General features: G+C 43.9%; 1 protein-coding gene across 3 annotated transcripts in view; it reads right to left on the reverse strand.

Annotated features, from left to right (window-relative positions):
* HECW1 (HECT, C2 and WW domain containing E3 ubiquitin protein ligase 1) overlaps positions 1-17,186 on the reverse strand; it is a 481,612-nt gene that overhangs the window by 317,460 nt on the left and 146,966 nt on the right. The window contains exon 1 of one of the 3 annotated variants that reach the window (XM_061414478.1): positions 10,009-17,031. The exons of the other annotated variants lie outside the window; for them this stretch is intronic. Coding sequence (XP_061270462.1) covers positions 10,009-10,035 — 27 coding nt within the window. The 5' untranslated portion in view covers positions 10,036-17,031. Of the gene's footprint in view, positions 1-10,008; positions 17,032-17,186 lie in introns of those variants that run through there. 3 annotated transcript variants of the gene reach the window in all.

Genomic DNA, 17,186 nt, shown 5'->3' on the forward strand with positions numbered 1-17,186 from the left:
GAACTGAACTGAACTGATGATTCCAGATGAGGAATCAAAACAAATGGGTTAGCAACTTGGATCCCATTGGGCACACATTCCGCTTTCAGATGCCCTAATTTTTAATAATATAGAGCTGGGATTCTAATTGTTAATTCATTGTATTGATTCCCTAGGACATTGTGTTTCCCATTCTTGACTTGTAATCGAACTTTTCCATACATGTCTGCAATAAAGAAGAAGGGAGTGGGTTACTGAATGGAGTGCACAGAGATGATATAGGGTAGCCCACTGAGGAAAGTGGTCCCAGAGAAAGTAACTCAGTACCCTCATTTTAGTAACACCTCAGGGTCTTAGGGGTATAAGTGACTTTGATGGAGACAAATTTAAACAGCTAACAGTTACAATTGGTTCTGTGGTTTTCAAGGAAGTAGAGAGTGACTGTTTCTGGTGGAGGGAGGGCCAGTGTCAAGGAGGAGAGAAATGATGATTTAATGGAAGTAGAGCTGACAGGGAACTGGCTCCTCGCACACTTTCACACAGCATGTTCCAAGGTAGCTGGAGGTCTGAACCTTTGCTGAAGAAAATGGGGAAGGCAAGGAAGTTTTTACTGAGTTCCTGTGAATATGATGTCAGCAGATCGTATCCTGACTTAATGCTGATATGTGTGCTTTCTAGTATATTCTGTTGAACTCTTTGACACAACTTTCCAGTGAGAGTGCATGAGAGAATTCATGAAAAGGTGCAGATACATGTGCTACAATATAAGATTGGTAGACCATGTCATACTTCTAACAAATACCTAAATTGTGTTATCCTTCACTTATGCTATTTTACTTCACTATACTATTTTACCCTGAGTGGTCATTGATTTTCCTGTGCAAGAAGGATCCTCTGTGACTGGTCTCCTCAGGTTTGAAAAGACCTGAAGATAAGATGAAATTTGAGACTGACTCAGGAAACAAAGATATTTCCCGGACAATTGTTAATCTAACCTGTGGAGACTTATTAATAGTCAATCAAGATTTTCCGGGAAACTCCCCCTTAATATGAGCTTTTGGTTGAAAGACAGAAGTTTTTCTACATAGATCCTGGGCGCAAAGACTTGAGCCCTCCTCCAGGTTGCTCAGGGGGCAGCTCTAAGGAAGTCCCTTGCTTCTCTCAGTCTGCTTCCTCAGTTATCAAATGAAGGCAATTTCCTGTGATAGCTCTGTCCACCTCTTAAGATTGGAGGGAATGTTGTGGATTTTAAAGCACTTGGAAAATTGAAAGTAATAAACGAATAGAAAACAGTGTTATTGTAAGTGTGGAGTAAAGCTTGATGCAGAACTACCAGCAGTCATAATAAAATAATCATACTTAATCTGGCAATTTATGTTCATAGGCCTCTATACAGAGGCCTGGCTTCCCTGGTAGCTCAGCTGGTAAAGAATCCACTTGCAATGCAAGAGACCCAGGTTCGATTCCTGGGTTGGGAAGATCCCCTGGAGAAGGGAAAGTCTACCCACTCCAGTATTCTGGCTTGGAGAATTCCATGGACTGTATAGTCCATGGGGTCACAAAGAGTTGGACACGACTGAGTGACTTTCATTTCCACTTTCACTTTATACAGAGGCCCATTCTAAATTAAAGCTAATAAAGAACGTAGGTTTGTGTATACCAATTGATGTGTAAATGGAGCCTGCATCATTATCATCATCCCTGTTACCACCACTGCCTTCATTACCATCAGCATCACCATCATCCTTGTTGTCATCACTGTTGATGTTGAGCAACTACTGTCTCAGGCATGAGACAGGACCTTGCCCTTCATGTTACCATTAAATCCACAAGACTGCTCCATTGTTATCCTCATTTGAGAACAAAGGGGTTATGATAGGGACAGAGTAAAGGGACAAAGTAGGTGATTAAATAGTTAATCCCACTAGCAGATTGTAAGTAGAAAAGATATGAGAGACCCCTGTAAGTTAATGATTACTCAAACAAGGTTTGCTTAACCACAAAACCAAACAGGCTTGCTTAGCAACAAAACCATGCAATGGAAGCACGAGGCGTGCTCCAAAACAATAGAACAGTGGTGGCACGAGGCCCATATCCTGCATAGTGAACCCAGTAAGTTAGGACATGCTCTCTGCACATATAAAAAAACAATAATTTGTGGACCTATCCTGTCCATGTAGGGACAAAAAAACTCCACTGTCCAACCTGGAGGAGAAGTCAATGATGAAAGCATGACATCCACTCAAGAATGATACAGGTATTCTCCCCCTCCCCACTTTTCCTTTGATTATCAAACTGTAGCCCAGTAAGTTCTCAGGGCATGGCACCTTCTTGCCCACCTACTTGTAGGCCTCACAAGCATCCTATTCTAATAAATCACTTATCACTTTGTTTCTCACTAAAGTCTTTCAGACATAAAGGACTGGAGCTCTTCAGAGCTCCCTGGAATGCTACCTAATGGTTTCAGTTAGAAGCTCCATAAAGCTGCTACTGGTTCCCAAACTCATTCAGATATCAAAATAACCTGAGGGTTTTTAAAAAATGCAGATGCTTCGGTCTTACAAAAAACCTAAAGCAGAGACTCTATTGATGGATCCAGAGCAGTTGTGAATTTATTTCCAAGCTCTACAGATGGTTATTTTGAGCAGGTGGATTTGTGAATGACTGAGCTGAGTAACGTCTCCAAGGTCACAAAGCTGGGAGCAAAGCCGGACCCTAACCAGGCTGGTCCCTGATTCCCGTGTCAGTGCTTAACCACTTTTCTGTCTTGCCTGCCTGGAAATAACAATCTATTTAATTTAACAGCTGTCTTTTAATGACTTTAATTGGATTTTCCACATCCTACCTCCACTGTTAAACTATACTGCAAGATTACTTTTCCCTTAATGACCATTTAGATGTTTCAGATGAATGACTTAGTTCCCAAGGATACTTTATACCATGGCCAACTGTTAATGATATGGTGGCATTTACCTGAATATAATAACTACCAAAAATTAAGATCACAAAATGTGAGGGTCTGTGTTTGACTGGGGAACTCACAACCAGTGATCAGAGAATATCCATTCAGGGTTGAAGGAGTTTTTCTTGCAAGAGGCTGTTAGTCAAAGTGGATAGAGCCAATGGCTGTGGTGAAAGTATATGCTTTATCTACTTGAAGGTCTATGTGAATTTCCCAGCAATCTTATTAAAAAGCATATATTAATTTAGCATTTCTGGAGTGGGCTTGACAGTATACATTTCTAAGCTCCCAGCTGATGCTAAAGCTGCTGGGGATCCTAGGCAACTGTAGCCATAGAATGGCCATGAGGAGATCCACCTTCAGAAGAATGAGCACAGCCCTGATGAATGAGGATCAGACTGCCCCCTAGCAATGGGAATATTGGGTGGGACAAAAAATTGCAGAGGACAGTCAGAGGTATCCTTCTGACAGGAGAAAAAGAACAGATGGAAGGCATGGCCCAGTAAAGCTCTATTATCTATTATGGAGTAGGGAAAGGTTATTTGTTTAAGTAAATTTAAACACTGATTAGAGGGCTTACAAACATATGGTTATGATAGTTACATACATTTGGAAATATTCTGTGTGAGTGAGTGAATTCTAGGTCAACACTGATTGACCAGCTGGGACAGGAGAAGGGTGCTGCTGAACATTGAGTTTCTCGGGAGGATCCCATGAGCCAAGGATCCCATGGCACGTGCCCTGTCTAGCTCAGGGGACACCGCCTCTTGCAATCATTGTGGTCACACCCCTACCTGTCAGGTGATGAATGGCATGGTACTATGAAAAGTCAAACAGAAATGAAATAAACAGTAATTGGAACATGTGCTTTGGCTAATACATTTTGTTCTTCATGTCAGGGGAAGATTTGGTTGATGGATTTGTCTAAGGGACAAAGGATGAAATAACCAGAGAATGGGCTTTCATTTTAATTAGGTGGAACTGTAATGAAACTATAACTCTAAGAACATCTGAGTTATTTAGAACCTGTAACTATCCAGAATGAAAATATACTAGGTGTTGTGAACTGCATTGAGTCTCCTGCTCTTCTGGGTCATGTGAAAGCAATCTGGGACTGCAAAAGGACAGGGTTCATTCTTCAACTAGATGGCTTCTCCAACTTAGCCTGGAACTGTGAAAGTTTGGTAGCACCTTGACAGCCCCTTGTAGCTAGCAGAAAGCATTGAGCCTACCTAAAGTGATTGAAGGGGAAGGAAGGAGGAGAAAGCTCCATGGGCCCATCTAGTTAGGAAGGGTTCTGATACAGGAAACATCACTGCTCTGAACTTCTGAAGGGCTGGCACCAAAATAGGCTGGAACCATGGCTGCCTTTAGAGGCCAGTAGGAGGTGAGCTAAGTGGGAACAATGACAATCAGAAGGTCCTAACAGAGACCACATTCAGTTCTTGCCACCTACTGCCAAGCAGAACTGGAGCTCAGGGCTGCAAGAACTTTTGCTTTTTTTCCCAAAAGAAACCAATTTTTCTGTAAAATTGCCTATTTTTTTTTCTTACAGGTCATCAACAAGATCATATCCAACAAAAGCCACTGGCAGCTAAATAAAATGTCTTTAGGGTGTGTAGAGGTGGTAGTAACCATGGGACTGTATTTTTACACAAGTTCAGAAACAGCATGGGTTTTCAGAGACTGAACCCAGAAGTGGGATGCAGCAGCAGAGAAGGTGAACATGGTGTTTCCAGGCTCTCTCTTCCCCACACATGCTTACCCTGCTCTCTTTCTTCTTAGCCCCTCTCCATTCCTGACAACATGTTATAAACTTATTTGTGATGTTCACCTTCTGACAAGCCCCTCCCCTCAACCAGAATGAATTCTTCATGAGGGCAGGGGCTCATCCGTCTTCTCTTGGTTGTCTCTCCCACACATCGGCCGTTATCTGGTTCATAGCAGGTGCATAATTAATAGGTGCCCAGTGAATAATAAATGACTGATCCATGCCTTGATCTGAAACATCAAAGCCAGGAGGAGCTTGTGTTATAGGGCCCTTATGCCAGAGTCTGATGTCCAATTTCTAGGGGTTCTCGAGGTTGCTTTGGGTAACTCAGGATAATTCCTATCCAAAAATTTGAAGGAGAATAAAATAAATCCTAAATCCTGCTTCTACTTTGCTAAAAAAAAATCTGCAAGAGAGAAAGGCAAATACACATCCACTCATGTGTTTAACTGTGATCATGAAAATCCTGACTTCTTGTCTGAAGCCATGTAAAACAAGAACTTTCATTTAGAAAGCAGAGCTGAGTAAACAGACCCAGGACCCATATCTGCTGACACACGGTGCTGTACGGAGAGTGTAGCAGGACATTAGGAATGCTGCGTTCTCTAAGAATTCTGCACACAAATGGGCATGAGGGGATAAAAAGCAACGCTGGGGAACTTCTAGTTCTTGCTGAAAAAGAAAATTCTGGCTCTAAATCTAGCACTACCCAGCAAGAAGGGCATCTCCTCTGTGGCTGCAAATAAAGCTGGTACTCCTTTGCTCAAACAAAACCACTTATCATACACTACTTCAAATAAGCAAAGCTCCAAACAGCTAGCCACACATGCATGTTTTTGCCACCTGCTGTCTGCGCAAAATAGCTATGCCATGTGCATGCCCTAGTTTAAACCAATCTTTGAATTTCACACAAAAGCATTCTCCCTCTACCAAGCTCCCTTCCTAAAGTTAAGTCCACAAAAGGATAGAAATACATTTCCTGTTAAGTGAGAAAAAAAAAGAAAGATGTTTAAAGGACAGTCCAGACCTTTTATAAAAGCACTTACTTTGAAAGAACAGGACAGATTATGTATTCAAAACAAGACACCTTCTACAGAGCAGATGGAGAAGTTGTTCACTGTCCCAGCCTTGCTCTGGGCTTGCAGCTCCGGTCCTGCTGGGGGTAGTTAACAGAAACGGCTGAGCCTGCGTGGCCTGGTCCTCCGGGGCTGCTGCATCAGGATGACGCTCAGAACTATCATTGGGGCAGGTTGTGAGCAAGTCAGCAGGGCAGTCTTATCTCTGTGCTGAGGCTGCTGCTTTCTAATGAGAAAATACTGGTGGCAGAGCTCTCCCCTCAGGTTCAGGCAGACCCAAAGCACCCCAGATAATCCTAGTTCAAGGTTAGGGGAGCACCCATCACCTGTTGGGCAGAGGCAAGCAGACCCTGAAGAAGACATCCCTTGTCAGGTCAGACCCCTTCCAGACTCACTCAAGACTACTGGTCTCCTTGACATAGTTCCTTGACTCTGCCAAGGGCATGACTCAGCTCACCCGTTAGCAATGTGGATCACAGTATTTCTCTCTCCGAGTCCAGGAGGACTGAGTTAAGGCAGTGACTGGAGAAAGGCTAGAGGGGAGACCATGGTGGTCCCTAACTTGGTAAAGTCGAAAGCTTGTGGCTTCATATGCAGGGAGATTTAGCTACAGTAGTCACTGCAGTACTGTGGCTTAGGACTCTAGAAACCGAAGACTATTTGGTGGGGGAGAAGAAGGAGAGTAAAGAGGAGAGGAGGGAGAGGGGAGGAGGAGCGAGAGGAAGAGGGGAAAGAAGAGAATCAGAGGAGGAGGAAGAGGATAGCAGTCAGCTTTTTAATTGAGTTTCCAAATCAATAAGTGTAGAGAATTAATGGTATCCCGACTTTCTATTGGTGTCAAGATGACAAATTGTAGGGTGGAACTGAGGCTTCTGATGACATTTTCCATTTATGCCTGGATGACACTGTAACTGAAAAGCCAGACAGAGCTATAGTGGAAGTTAAGGAGAGCCAGCTGTGCGCTTCAGACACCCAAGGATTCACACCTTGGTTTTCTAATTCATTCTAGACATGGAGCTCACCCTGCGTGGACACAAAGGGGTAGGATAAGGTCCAGGAAGTCTTGGGATCACTTTCAGTTTGAAATATATAACAAGAACACAAAATGTCAGGGAGCCATAGCATTCCTTTATCATATAGTCTGGGGTCAAGAAGAAGCAACAGACCAGGAACACTCCATAACTTAACAGAAGTTGTGAGCAGACTTGGGTCTACGGGGTGTTGGGTCAGGAACAGACAGGAAGCTGAGTGGAGCTGAGTCCTGGGCATCCTGGGGCCCTGCCATCTCTGGGAGATCCTGGGCACAGTCTCTCTGGGCCTCACTTTCTGTGTGAGAAGTTTTGAGATTCCTGGAATCTTAAAGGCCTATTCTTCTAAATCTCTTCACCTAGCACACACCCTGACCCAGAGAGAAACCTAATAAGCCAGAGTTTGCTCTCTTTCTTCCACTCCCCTCCCTCCCACTACATTAGACTGTGAATTCTGGCAAAGGATCACATCTTAGCACTGTCTCCCTGTCTCCAGCTGCTTCTGATCAAATTCTGAAAAGCCCAGAAAAACTGATTTTCTGAAGTCCCTGGAGGGTGTGGCAGATGAGCTTCTCAGAGAGCCCTTTAAGAAAGGACTCCACTGCCCAGCTTCCAGGAGGGCATCAGCTAACAACCCCCAACTCCTTCAGGTCCACCTCAGCCTTTGAGATGTGGTCTTCTGAGGGTGCTCTGAGCGACATGAGGCTACCAAGGCCTGGCTAACCCCACCCAATATGAGTGTTTCAAAACAGGCAGGCATTGCTCCTGAGAGCTCTGGTCTGGAAGAGACTGTCAGGCTGCAGTCCCGGCCTGATTCTTCTTCCTCTTCTCTTCCAGGCTTTACTTTTCTCATGAACAATCAGCGTCTATGTCCTCAGATGCTAATCATTGTAACACACAAGCCATAAGGTTTGTTTGTTTTTCCAAAATGGAGCTTTGAGAGGTTTCAGGAAACTTATCTTTGAGCAAGAAGACCCTCTTTGTAGCATAATGATCTGCCTTGTAGATTCCTTCTCCATTGTCTTGTTCATAAACACTTAGTTCCCACCAGTTGTAGCAGTTCTCAGCCAGGGGTGCCTATTATACCTTTTTAACAGCTAGTAATGCTGCACACTCATTTTGCAACATGGTAGATCTTCTTGGAACATATTAGGAAGGTGTAGAAAACCTTGGGATCATTTTTTATTTTGAAGATTTAATCAAAAAAGGCAAAAGTTATAGGGCCAGAAGATTTCCTTTATCCTACAGAGTTGGGGACAGGAAGTTTTACAGTGACTTGCAATGGAAACTGGGAATAAAGCAGCTGATTCTGTCCCCTCGGGTTTCCAATGTCATTGTCATGCAAGAGGTTGTGGTTATGATTGCATTTCATAAACTATGTCCTTTGGGAGAATCAGCTGTGATCACTGTCTTCTCTTCCTTGTTAATCAGGGAGTGCTCACTCACATAAATGTCAGGGGAGGATGCTCAACTGTTGTGTTTCCTGGATCACTGAATAAAATCCCCTGAGATGATGTGTGTGCCCACTTAACTGTGCTACTAGATTCAGAGAGTTTTATTTCAAGGAACAGTTTGTATCTGAAAATGCAGAGGAGCTGAGATTCCCTGGGACGGGGAAGTCCCCACTTTGCAAGGATGTTAGTCTTGGAAAGAGAAAAGGGGGGACATTCTACCAAAATGTTAAATGCACCCAAAGGAACTACTTGATATTTTTAAAAGGCTTCTCAGTATATCTTTACATCCAAAGAGAAAATTCAGAAGTCCCAGCAGGGTATAAGCAGATGAGAGTGCCATGCATTGGGAAAAATGTTCTTTTAGCAAAAGTCAAGTGTTCCCCAAATGGGGAAGACTAGGGGTGGGAGTAACCGGGTGAACTTCGAGAAACCAACTCTGACAGCACAACAGACTGGGATGTGCCATAAGAAAAGGACATTTAAAGTCACCACACTCTGACTGTCCCTGGACATTTAGCAGCACACAACTAGGTCCCAATTTAATTCTTCCTGAATATAATACACAAAATGCTCATTCTCTAAATGCATTCCTCAAAACTCACTCATTAAGAAAGCACCCCTCTGGGTGCTCTGGAAGTGGTGCCCTGGGGTGAGATGGAAGAGAAGGGCTGAGCTTGAGGCCTGCTCATCCTGCTACAGGCTGGGCACCACCGGGACACTTAAGGAACATCCCCATGCATTCTTATCCTCGCTGAACGGTTATTTCAGGGATTAGTTGAATCTGCACTTGAATATGCTTAGTACATTTGTGAGGCACTGCGCAGATGTAACTTTTATTATTTGTAAACAAAAGCCTCATTTCAAGATTGGCTGAGTGCATGCTCCCAGGGCAGCACCAGGGCCCATGGACAAGGATGCTAGCTCAGAAAGCCTGGATGCGTTTGAATCCCTGCTCCTCACTTACCCACTGGGAGAGTTAGAGCACTGACTGAGCCCTCTTTGGCCCAGTTCTCTAGTACATCAATGGTCATATCTACCTCTTCAGATTGTCGTGAGTGGAGAGGAACTGACGCAAGAAAAGTGTGCAACACAAACACTGATGCACCGTGCATATGTGCAAATAAGTAAATATGAGCTGTGATTTTTACAAGCCAGGGCTGCGCCCACAAGTCGTAAAACTGTGCAATCCTAGCAGCAGAGGACTTAGAGGGAAGTTTGAGGGGATCTGGAAGAAGGATCCTCTGGGAGAGCCACCAGCTGCTTGAGGCCCACTGCAATGAGCTGGTAACCTCCCAGTGGCTGGTTCCACTCAGAATCAGCAGGAGAAATCGTTGCTCTGATCTCTAGGCGTGCTTCTCCATGCCCGTATCAACTGCAAAGTATTCACCCACACCCCAGCAGAGCTCCGAGCTGTCATTCCAGAAGGAGCGTCAGAGAGTGTTCGCTTCCAGGTACAAATTCACTTGTGACAACCGTACATTCACATCACACAAGAAGAACGCAACATGCAAAGAACATCATCTCAAAATGGAGCACAGTCAAATTTGGGGTGAGGGGGAGATGCAGGCAGTGGGGGAGGGGTGGGTGATGGATCTCAAATGTCAGGGCTGCACTGGAGAGAATTCCTGGGCTGGGGCAACCACAAAGGGCTCCGGGCTGAGGCACATTCCATTATGAGTGGAGTGGTTTATAATGGAATGACATGGATGGGTTCTTATAATCAGAAAAACACACTGACCTTCACACTACACAGGTGCAGCAGCATAATGACCCACCACGTGTATGCGCATCAATTCCTGGGGAAAGTCCAACGAGGTTAACTCAGCGTGTATCCCAAGCAAACAAAGTCAGTGACATTCCCCCCATGAAGAATGTTGTGCCCCATCCCCACCAAGAGACCTGGTTTGGGCAACTGACACATACAAGGAAAGATTACATGAGGCTCATACTCATTTTTTAAAAGTTTTTTTTATGTGGGCTATTTTTTTAAAGTCTTTATTTAATTCGTTCCAATATTGCTTCTTTTTAACATTTTAGGTTTTTGTCTGCAACACCTGTGGGATCTTAGCTCCTTGACCAGGAATTGAACCCATATCCCTTGCATTGAAAGGTGAAATCTTAACCACTGGGATGCCAGGCAAGTCCTGGCTTATACTCATTTTGGAGAAAAAAAAATGGACCAATTAACAGCAAGCAGCATTATTTTATGCTGGATTTTTAAAGTTTAAGGGGTGAGAATCTTTCAGGAAACAAAGATTTGGTGTGGGAGCCCTACAGGGAGGGAGAGTTCTGTTCCCCCCCAGCTATCTGAGAAAACTATTTACAAGCATCCTCAGATATGCTCCACTTGTAAAATCCTTGCAACCACAAAGCAACCAGATCTATAGTTAAACTGCTGACATTTACTCAGATGTGAAAGACTCAAGAGGAAGCCCTATTCCCTTGCAGTGTATCACCCCAAATGGTAGCCAGGCACCACACCATCACCGCTTTAAATAGAAAAACCACGTCAACAATTAGAATTTGAAGAGAGAGATGCCAGGAAAACTGTGGGCGATATTCTATGAGGGTCTTCTTAATCTGGCTATCACTTTGGTTCACTAGTTTTTCATCCTCATTTTCTACACTTATCTTCCTCTGAAGGGAAAGTTGTGGTGAGAGTAACCGGTATGGTCTTATTTCAGAAGAAAGCAGTATGGGATGTCAGCTTTCCAAAATCCTAGTGAAACCTGGTGTTGCTGACAAATGTATTCATGCAAGAAGCGAGTCGGAAGTTTTCACTCTGGGTGCATGGATTATCTTCCCATCCCTGGTCCAAGCAGATGTGAATAGGAAAGAGAGTTCAGCCTCCATGTCCTAAGATCCTGTTCTGTGCCAAGCTCAGGCTGAGTGCTCCTCGGCTCTGCAGGAGCAAGGCCCCTGTCCTGGACATGACCACTCCTCAGGCTGACCCAGCTCAGTTCCATCTGCAGGCTTTCCCATGTTGGAGGTCCCCAGACTCTCCTATAGTTACATGAGGGCTCATATTCCAACTGAAGGACTTTATTACTCTCTGAAAACTGACAACATCCACATTTCTTTGACAGCTTAGCACTCTCATCTGAAGTTCAAACCTAGCATTCACTGGAATTTCTCAGAAGCCCCCAAACACAGTGCAAAGGAGTTATTTATCCTCAGCCCTGACTCTGTAAGTCTTCCTCATCCACAAGATCTCCCATGGGGGAACTTGGATATCCATCTCTGGTTCTTTTTCTCCCCAAGCCCATCCTCTGCATCCAACCAAGTGACCAACTCATTCACTCGTTCCTCTTAGCTGTTCTAGATATCTATTTCTCACCATTTCCACCTCTTCCATCATGGTGCAAGCCTCTCTTTCCTCCTGAATCTCAGTTGATCCTAACTGGTCTCCATCCTTACCTTAAAGACCTGCTCTACAACAGGCAGAAAGCTTCTCAAAAAGGGAACATCTGACCAGTTGTATTACTTTCTTGCTTTAGTGACCTCACACTTCTTTTAGGCTAAAGTTCTAAATACCAGTTTGAGACTTCTTCAGACAAATAGGCCAAATGGATCTGGCCCTGCCTCTCTCCCCACCACAAATGATATCCCCACTCCTGCTGGCCACTCAGGGAGTTTCACAGCCTTCCAAGGCACTCCCTTTTCCTTTCCTGGAAGCTGCATATGATGTTCCCTCGTCTAAAATATGCTTCCCTCAGCCCTTTGTTCTCCACCTTTAGTTTTGGCTCACTCTGGGACCACCCCCCGCCCACCTCTAGCCAGAACAGATGCTGCTGGAACAGAACTCTGTATTTATTTTAGTAGTTTTGAAAATAATTTAAAAGAACTAGGTACATCATTTGTATAATGAGTGTATTGCAGAGTTGATCCAGTTTTCTCAGGGCTGGGGCAGTACAAGCAGTGTTCTCTACATGTAATGAGAATTGGACAAATGAATGAACAAATGATCGGGGACTGTCTATGCCCTTGAACTCACAGTCTAGGCTTTAGAAGATGTAAAAGGAGCCTTTTGTTGCATCTGCCCTAAGCCAAATTCTGGTCCAATTAATCAAACACACACACATTAGAAGAGATGGCAGAACAAAAAAAGAAAAAAGACCATTCAAATTAGATGTTACGTATTTAGTACTTAGCCTGGGGATACTGGAGTATTTCACTTTACAGTTTACTATAAATTGTTTTCTTACAATTTACTGTTTAACTGCAAAACTTGACTTTGTCAAATAAGGAGGTGAGCAGAAGTGGAGACTTTAGAAACAAAGTGAATGAGACAGAAAAGGATCCATCCCTTGAACCCCAAATCCTGTGCCACCTTATCAAAGAGGACCTAGACAGAATCCTTTTCCATGAGAATAAGCTGGAGCTGAAGGACATTAAGGAATGAAAGGGGCACCAAGTGATCTGTCTACATGAAAGTAACCACATATGTCCCTACCCTCCGCTTTCAGGCTGTCTAAGTTTCACATATCCACAGGGTCTCTTTCTAGGAATAAGCACAAAGAATTCAAGCACAGGAAACCCCATGAGAAATGACAGTTGACAGTATTAGGGATCAACAAAGTTGTACCTTGTAAATAACCTGAAGTTACACAATACTTTCTTCAAAGGTACTCATGATTTAAAGACAGCTTTAACCACTTCTTCTATTGCTCTCCAAGGGCTGAAACCCATGGAGAACACTCTTGGAGCCCAGGGCACAGGGCTGCAGGAAAGTCTAGTGAGAAGGACAACTCCGAAGACCCTGGCACCAGTGCCTACAGTAGAAGCCCCAGCAGGAGGGCGTGGGCAGCACAGCAAGGACAGCGTCTGACAAGCTGTTCCTTCACTGGTTCCTGTGTCAGCTCTCCAAGCTCCTGGTATCCACTCTGTTCAGTAGATGTGTTGTTGTTCAGTTGCTAAGTCATGCCTGACTCTTTGCAACCCCATGGACTACAGCACTCCAGGCTCCTCCGTCCTCCACTATATCCCAGAGTTTGCTCAAATTCATGTCCATTGAGTCGGTGATGCTATCGAACCATCTCATCCTCTGCAGCCCCCTTCACCTTCTGCCCTCAATCTTTCCCAGCAACAGGGTCTTTGCAAATGAATCAACTCTTCACATCAGGTGGCCAAAGTATTGGAGCTTCAGCATCAGTCCTTCCAATGAATATTAATGGTAATTTCCTTTAGGATTGACTGGTTTGATCTCCTTGCTGTCCAAGGGACTCTCAAGAGTCTTCTTCAGCACCATAGCTTGAAAGTGTCAAATCTTCAGTGCTCAGCCTTCTTTATGGTCCAACTCTCACGTCCATACACGGCTACTGGACAAATCATAGCTTTGACTATACAGACCTTTGTCAGCAAAGCGATGTCTCTGCTTTTTAATACACTGTCTAGGTTTGTTATAGCTTTCCTTCCAAGGAGTGTTTTTTAGTTTCATGGCTGCAGTTACCTACCACCTGCAGTGATTTTGGAGTCCAAGAAAATAAAATCTGTTACTGCTTCCACTTCTTCCCCTTCTCTTTGCCATGAAGTGATGGGAATGGATGCCATGATCTTAGATTTTTGAATGTTGAGGTTCAAGCCAGCTTTTTTCACTCTCCTCTTTCACCCTCATCAAGAGGTCCAGTTCTTCACTTTCTGCCCTTAGAGTGGTATAATCTGCATATCCGAGGTTGTTGATATTTCTCCAGGAAATCTTGATTCCTGCTTGTGATTCATTCAACCTAGCATTTCACATGATGTACTTTGCATATAAGTTAAATAAGTAGGATGACAATATACAGCTCTGTCATACTCTTTTCCCAATTTTGAACCAGTCCATTGTTCCATGTCCGGTTCTAACTGTTGCTTCTTGACTCATATACAGGTTTCTCAGGAGACAGGTAAGGTGGTGGTGGTACACCCATCTCTTTAAGAATTTTCCACAGTTTGTTGTGATCTACACAGTCAAAGACTTTAGTATAATCAATGAAGTGCATCCACTCTAGCACCCTGTTAAAATATCTCCAACAGCGCCCTTCTAATGGCAAGGCTGAAAGGCAGCAAAAACTGTGAAATATGGGAAGGAGGGGACACTGTGTCACTGCTACTGCCACCTGGGTAGAAGTCACCATCATTAAAAGTCAAATAAGCCAGATAAGATATTCCAGGACCAATATTAACCCTGCTCTAATCACAATGAGCTATGATTAAAAACCCAATTCAGAAAGCATGACATTGGCCTTCAAGCCACAGGTGATTTATTGTTTGCTAAAATAAATTTAGTTTGGTTTTTCTCATGTTTCCAATCAGTCTGCATTTGTTTTTTTTTTTTTTTATTTTATATTTAAACTTTACAATATTGTATTGGTTTTGCCTAATATTGAAATGAATCCGCCACAGGTATACATGTATTCCCCATCCTGAACACTCCTCCCTCCTCCCTCCCCATACCATCCCTCTGGGTCGTCCCAGTGCACCAGCCCCAAGCAACCAGTATCGTGCATCGAACCTGGACTGACAACTCGTTCCATATATGATATTATACATGTTTCAATGCCATTCTCCCAAATAATCCCACCCTCTCCCTCTCCCACAGAGTCCAAAAAACTGTTCTATACATCAGTGTCTCTTTTGCTGTCTCGTACACAGGGTTATTGTTACCATCTTTCTAAATTCCATATATATGTGTTAGTATACTGTATTGGTGTTTTTCTTTCTGGCTTACTTCACTCTGTATAATAGGCTCCAGTTTCATCCACCTCATTAGAACTGATTCAAATGTATTCTTTTTAATGGCTGAGTAATAATTGTGTATATGTTCCACAGCTTTCTTATCCATTCATCTGTTGATGGACATCTAGGTTGCTTCCATGTCCTGGCTATTATAAACAGTGCTGCAATGAACATCAGGGTACACATGTCTCTGTCAATTCTGGTTTCCTCAGTGTGTATGCCCAGCAGTGGGATTGCTGGATCATAAGGCAGTTCTATTTCCAGTTGTTTAAGGAATCTCCACACTGTTCTCCATAGTGGCTGTACTAGTTTGCATTCCCACCAGCATTTGATAAGTGGAGATTATTGAGGCAGAATGGATAAAAGTGAGCAATGTACAAGATGACAGAATTTTAAAACAGTTTTGGAATTATAGAGTGTACATTTGCTGTCTAAAAAGCCAAGCCATGCAGATAATACAATGAAAAGTCACCCAAAATCTCACCCCTGAAGAAAGCCAGAGATTCTGATTGGCAGTGGGTTCTTCAGTTCTAAGGAGCTGTTGGAGCAAAGTCTAACCAAGGTGCCACCTCCTGGGTGGTGAGGTCCCCGCAGGTCCCACTGGCCTGAAGGTGGGTATCATGGGAAAGGAGACCCAGAGTTGCTGGCCTTCGAAGGAGGTTTGTACTACTGGGAGAGAATTTACACTGCCTTTAAGTGGATGTATCTCATATCCTCAGAAACCTGTTCAGCTACTACAATTATCCCACCATCATGACTATCAGTCATCTTAAGTTGTCCTCAGTATGGATAATTGACATCTAGGATCCGCTGAATTCTAAAGAGGGATGCCAAGTTGTAGGGACATTTAAATCTCTACAGTTTTCATTTCAGTAGCCCCAAGCCCTCAAGAAAATCTAATACCCTTCTTTTGTGAAGTGAAAGTCACTCAGTCGTGTCAGCTCTTTGCAATTCCATGGAATATACAGTCCATGGAATTCTATAGGCCAGAATACTGGAGTGGGTAGGTGTCCCCTTCTCCAGGGGTCTTTCCTACCTAAGTATCGAACCCAGGTCTCCCGCATTGTGGACAGATTCTTTACCAGCTGAACCACCGGGAAAGCCTAAGAATACTGGAGTGGGTAGCCTATCCCTTCTCCAGCAGATCTTCCTGACCCAGGAATCGAACCAGGGTCTCCTGCATTGCAGGCAGATTCTTTACCAGCTGAGCTACCAGGGAAGCCACCTGGTATGGTAAATACACATATACATGTATCCACTCTCCCCTCAACTCCCCTCCCATCCAGACTGCCACATAACACTGAACAGAGTTTCCTGCTACACAGCAGGACCTTGATGGTTATCCATATTAAGTATAGCAGAGTATACATGTCGATCCCAAACTCCCTATCTCTTCCTCCCAGTCTTCTCTCCCGGCAACCATAAGTTCATTCTCTGTGAGTCTGTTTCTGTTTCATAAATAAGTTCAATTGTACCATTTTAGATTCCACATATAAGGGATGTCATATGATATTTCTCCTTCTCTGCCTGACTTACTTCACGCAGCATGACAATCTTGGGGTCCAACTTTGTGACCATGAATCCATTATTAGCACTACTGTTTTTTTAACCATCTGACTAGTTTTGTTTCCTCTCAAGCTCATCTTTTTCAGTTCTTTGTCTGGATCCCAGTTAAATTCTCAGGAGAGGTAAGATTTACTATCAAATAAGGCTATGGTTTTTCCTGTGGTCATGTATGGATGTGAGAGTTGGACTGTGAAGAAAGCTGAGCGCTGAAGAATTGATGCTTTTGAACTGTGGTGTTAGAGAAGACTCTTGAGAGCCCCTTGGACTGCAAGGAGATCCAACCAGTCCATCCTAAAGGAGATCAGTCCTGGGTGTTCATTGGAAGGACTGATGCTGAAGCTGAAACTCCAATACTTTGGCCACCTCATGCGAAGAGTTGACTCACTGGAAAAGACCCTGATGCTGGGAGGGATTGGGGGCAGAAGGAGAAGGGGATGACAGAGGATGAGATTGCTGGATGGCATCACCGCCTCAGTGGACATGGGTTGAGTGAACTCTGGGAGTTGGTGATGGACAGGGAGGCCTGGCGTGCTGCAATTCATGGGACTGCAGAGTCTGACACGACTGAGTGACTGAACTAACTAACTAACCTTAAGGGTGAACTTCCCAGGTGGCACTAGTGGTAAAGAACCTGCC

Source organism: Bos javanicus, chromosome 4 (assembly GCF_032452875.1).
Source record: "Bos javanicus breed banteng chromosome 4, ARS-OSU_banteng_1.0, whole genome shotgun sequence".
Taxonomy (NCBI): Eukaryota; Metazoa; Chordata; class Mammalia; order Artiodactyla; family Bovidae; genus Bos; species Bos javanicus.